General features: G+C 47.0%; 1 protein-coding gene across 1 annotated transcript; it reads left to right on the forward strand.

Annotated features, from left to right (window-relative positions):
• Window positions 1–1,927: 1,927 nt before the first annotated feature.
• N7537_010605 (putative integral membrane protein) lies at window positions 1,928–3,315 on the forward strand (the record flags this gene model as incomplete). The annotated part of the gene is made up of 5 exons (XM_056901659.1): window positions 1,928–2,110; window positions 2,172–2,282; window positions 2,334–2,725; window positions 2,788–2,852; window positions 2,930–3,315. 5 exons carry the CDS (start codon window positions 1,928–1,930, stop codon window positions 3,313–3,315), a joined length of 1,137 nt encoding a protein of 378 aa, XP_056750327.1.

Consider the following 3,315-nt stretch of genomic DNA (forward strand, 5'->3'; position numbering starts at 1 on the left):
GAAATTGGACGAATTAGGGAATTTGCTCAGTGATCTGAAGAGCTTGATAGCAGGTTGCTCTAGGGGGCAGTGAAGACCTGCGGGAAAGTCGGCAGTGCATCTGTTTGCTAGACAGTGTATATAAACATTATCCTGTTAAGTACAAACAAATAGATATTGTATACAGGGTCATTGAGCACATTCCATACCGACATTTTTATGTGTAATGACAGAAATCTAGTGTACGAACACAAACAATAGTTATATGGTATGGATGACCGATGTGTTTCCAACCATGTACTCGACTTAGTATTTGACATGTAACTTCCTCTTCTAATTCCTGCTTTAAAGAAGTACTCTATGATCTCTAGGAGCGTAACCAAACTCCGGCACGTGAGTTAGGGCTCGACGGAAACGTGCCGAACACGAACAATTGGCCCGTTGTGGAGTTAGGGCTCGACAGAAACGTGCCGAACACGAACAACTCACCCCACAACGGGCCAAAAAGTGGTTGTGGTGGGATTAGTGTGCAAGTAGCTGCGCACGGACAGCATGATTTTGGAGATAGTGGAAATCATCGAACTTTGGAGGACAGCAAATGTTTCGTTTTTTTTTTATTGAGCCAAGCCTCTGCAATTGAGGTAGATCATTGGTGTCACGCTCACAGTTTTCCAAGATGGGGCAGGTTTTTTTTCCCTCGTAGTGATAGTACTCTAGCCCCCGAGCCTTGTGTTCTACGTCTAGATAAATCGGCATCATTCCCTCCCGGGTATTGTGCAGAAGTGCCTCGGCTTCAATGTCGCCGCATATGACAAACGATTGAGTTTAACATCCAATTGCAGAAACCTGAAATCCAGTACAGACCAAGGTTCAAGGTTGTACAGTATACTGTTCCACGGTTGGAAGGGGTTTGAGGAAAGGCAATTAGAGTTCAAGCCATGGAATCGGCACGCCCACGTTTCATATACTGCATGTACTGGGATCAATAGGGTTGGTAAAATGTCGAATCATCAACCTTAGAAATCTCCGGTTTACAAATGGTGGAACCCTGCATCGCGACCAATCCGGCTACCTATCCCCGGTTCCAGGGTTATGTTCAGCTGTTACAGCACGGGCGGCAGAGTCCTGAAGAGGAGGGAAGCCGGACGAAACTCCACTGCACGTCGTGCCATGGGAATTTCCCCATAATCTCCAATTCTTGGAGCCTGGAAACCGTAAATATTAGAATATCCGTTGTAACCGTGGCAAATGCCTAGGTGTGCGAACACTAGTACCCAATGTTGGTGCGGCTCAATAAAGACAAATTAAGTCATACAAAGGATACCTATCCCCACAATTTGTGTTTGGTGAGAACCCTGGAATTTGTTGTGTCCATTCAATAGCACCACGCTCGACACGAGTAATAACTCAAATTTTAGTCTACTGCACTAAGGTTATGTCGATCAATACCGTATCGTAGAAATAGGAGGTCCAATGAATGATGTTCAACCCTCTATATTTCTGTATCGGCTCTGCTTACAATTTATATGGAGCCTTGATTACAGAGCATAAGTTACAAAACATGTAGGATTAATAACTAAATTGTCCGGTATGCCTATGTGCTTACGCTACACAGGTTATTCCAAACTTGCCGGTCGTTCGGGATGGTCTCGTGTGGCGATCCATTGAAAATAGACTTATCAGAAGATCCAGTACCCATATTGCCCCCACTAGCGAGGTATGATTCACTGGTTGATCCCTCTAGTGTCCTTTCTAGGACTGATGCCCACTTTTTGGAGTGCTTTGTTGAAAATAAAAAGATTAAGGGTCTAGAGCCTACAACAAAGAAGTCAAGGTGCAGGGTCTTCGAATATAACCATGAGGAGTTTCCCCATTTTGTTTGTCTGTTTCTTTTTGGAATTTTCTGTCTATGCGCGGAGGGGATCCTCATCCCCTCTACTTATTCATGATGGATGCTAAAATTGAGCCGGTTGAGGGGGTCGACCTTGATGACAGCCACAACAAGGCCATTTTGATCGTTACTTCTGTCTTCTTCGGTATTTCGCTGGTGAGCGTTATCCTGAGATGCTTCGTTCGTACACAAGTCGTTCGTGCTTGGGGCTGGGATGATGGAACCATGGTAATAGCTATGGTGAGCTATCCTGCACCTTCCACATAACGAACAACTACTAATACAACCCCTTCCCATACAGGCCTTCAACACGGCTTTCGCCATCTGCGGGATCATCGGATGTAAATACGGCCTCGGGAGGGAACTATCTTATTTTACCCTACACCCAGACGACCTCCAACGTGCAATGCTGGTACGATCCCAGCCCTAGTATCCCGAACTCAAGCTCACATTCTCTCAACAGTGCTGGTGGGTAGGCCAACTCTTCTACGTATTAACCTGTGTCGTCGCAAAGCTCTCCATCATCATTGCCCTCCTCCGAATCACTATCTCTCGCATCCACGCCTACATCCTCTACGCCGCCATGGGTCTTGCCACTGCCATTGGCCTCATCTTCTTCTTTTTCACCGTGTTCCAATGCTCACCCGTCGACTATTTCTGGCACCGCGTGCAGCCTAACACTCATGGCTCGTGCATCAATAAAACCACCCTTATCGGTGTCGCGTACTTGTATAGTGTCGGCGCCGCTATAACCGACCTGACTATTGGATTGCTTCCGGTCGCATTAATCTGGAATTTGCGTATGAATCGCCGCACTAAGGTTGCCATTAACGCTATTTTGGGTATCGGTTGCATGTTAGTGACTCCAAAGCACTTGGCTTTAATTTATTTGCTGGCAAATGCTAACATCCCTGCAGTGCGAGTGCTGCGGTTATTATTCGCATCCCCTACATGCCCACCTACAAAGATCCAGACTTCCTATGTACGCACGAACCCTTCTTTTTTCTCCATCTCGACCCCTCCAATTTCAATATAGGTGCTTCCACTAACACCCAACAGACGCCACTTACCAACTCTCTATATGGTCCAACGTCGAAGCAGGAATTGGCATCACGGCGGGCTGTCTCACAACCTTCCGACCCTTAGTCCGCTTTTTCCGCGATGGTTCATCTGTTACCACACCAAATTCATTCTCTCTATCTCACAACATTGCCGGTGGTTTCCACCGCTCTGCACCATCAAAGCAGGTGTCCCGTGATGACGCGCACCAGCTCTGGACTGGCAGAGGGAGTGACGAATACCACGGCGTTACCACCACTATCTCCGGATCTCGCCAAAAACAACATAGTTCCAGTGAGGAGCAACTGGCTCCATATAGTAACGAGTCCGATGCTCCAGGGTGGATGGTGGAGAGGTCTGTTCGCGTGTCCGTGCACAATTCATGA

Source organism: Penicillium hordei, assembly GCF_028827395.1.
Source record: "Penicillium hordei strain IBT 12815 chromosome Unknown utg000005l_segment0_segment0, whole genome shotgun sequence".
Taxonomy (NCBI): domain Eukaryota; kingdom Fungi; phylum Ascomycota; class Eurotiomycetes; order Eurotiales; family Aspergillaceae; genus Penicillium; species Penicillium hordei.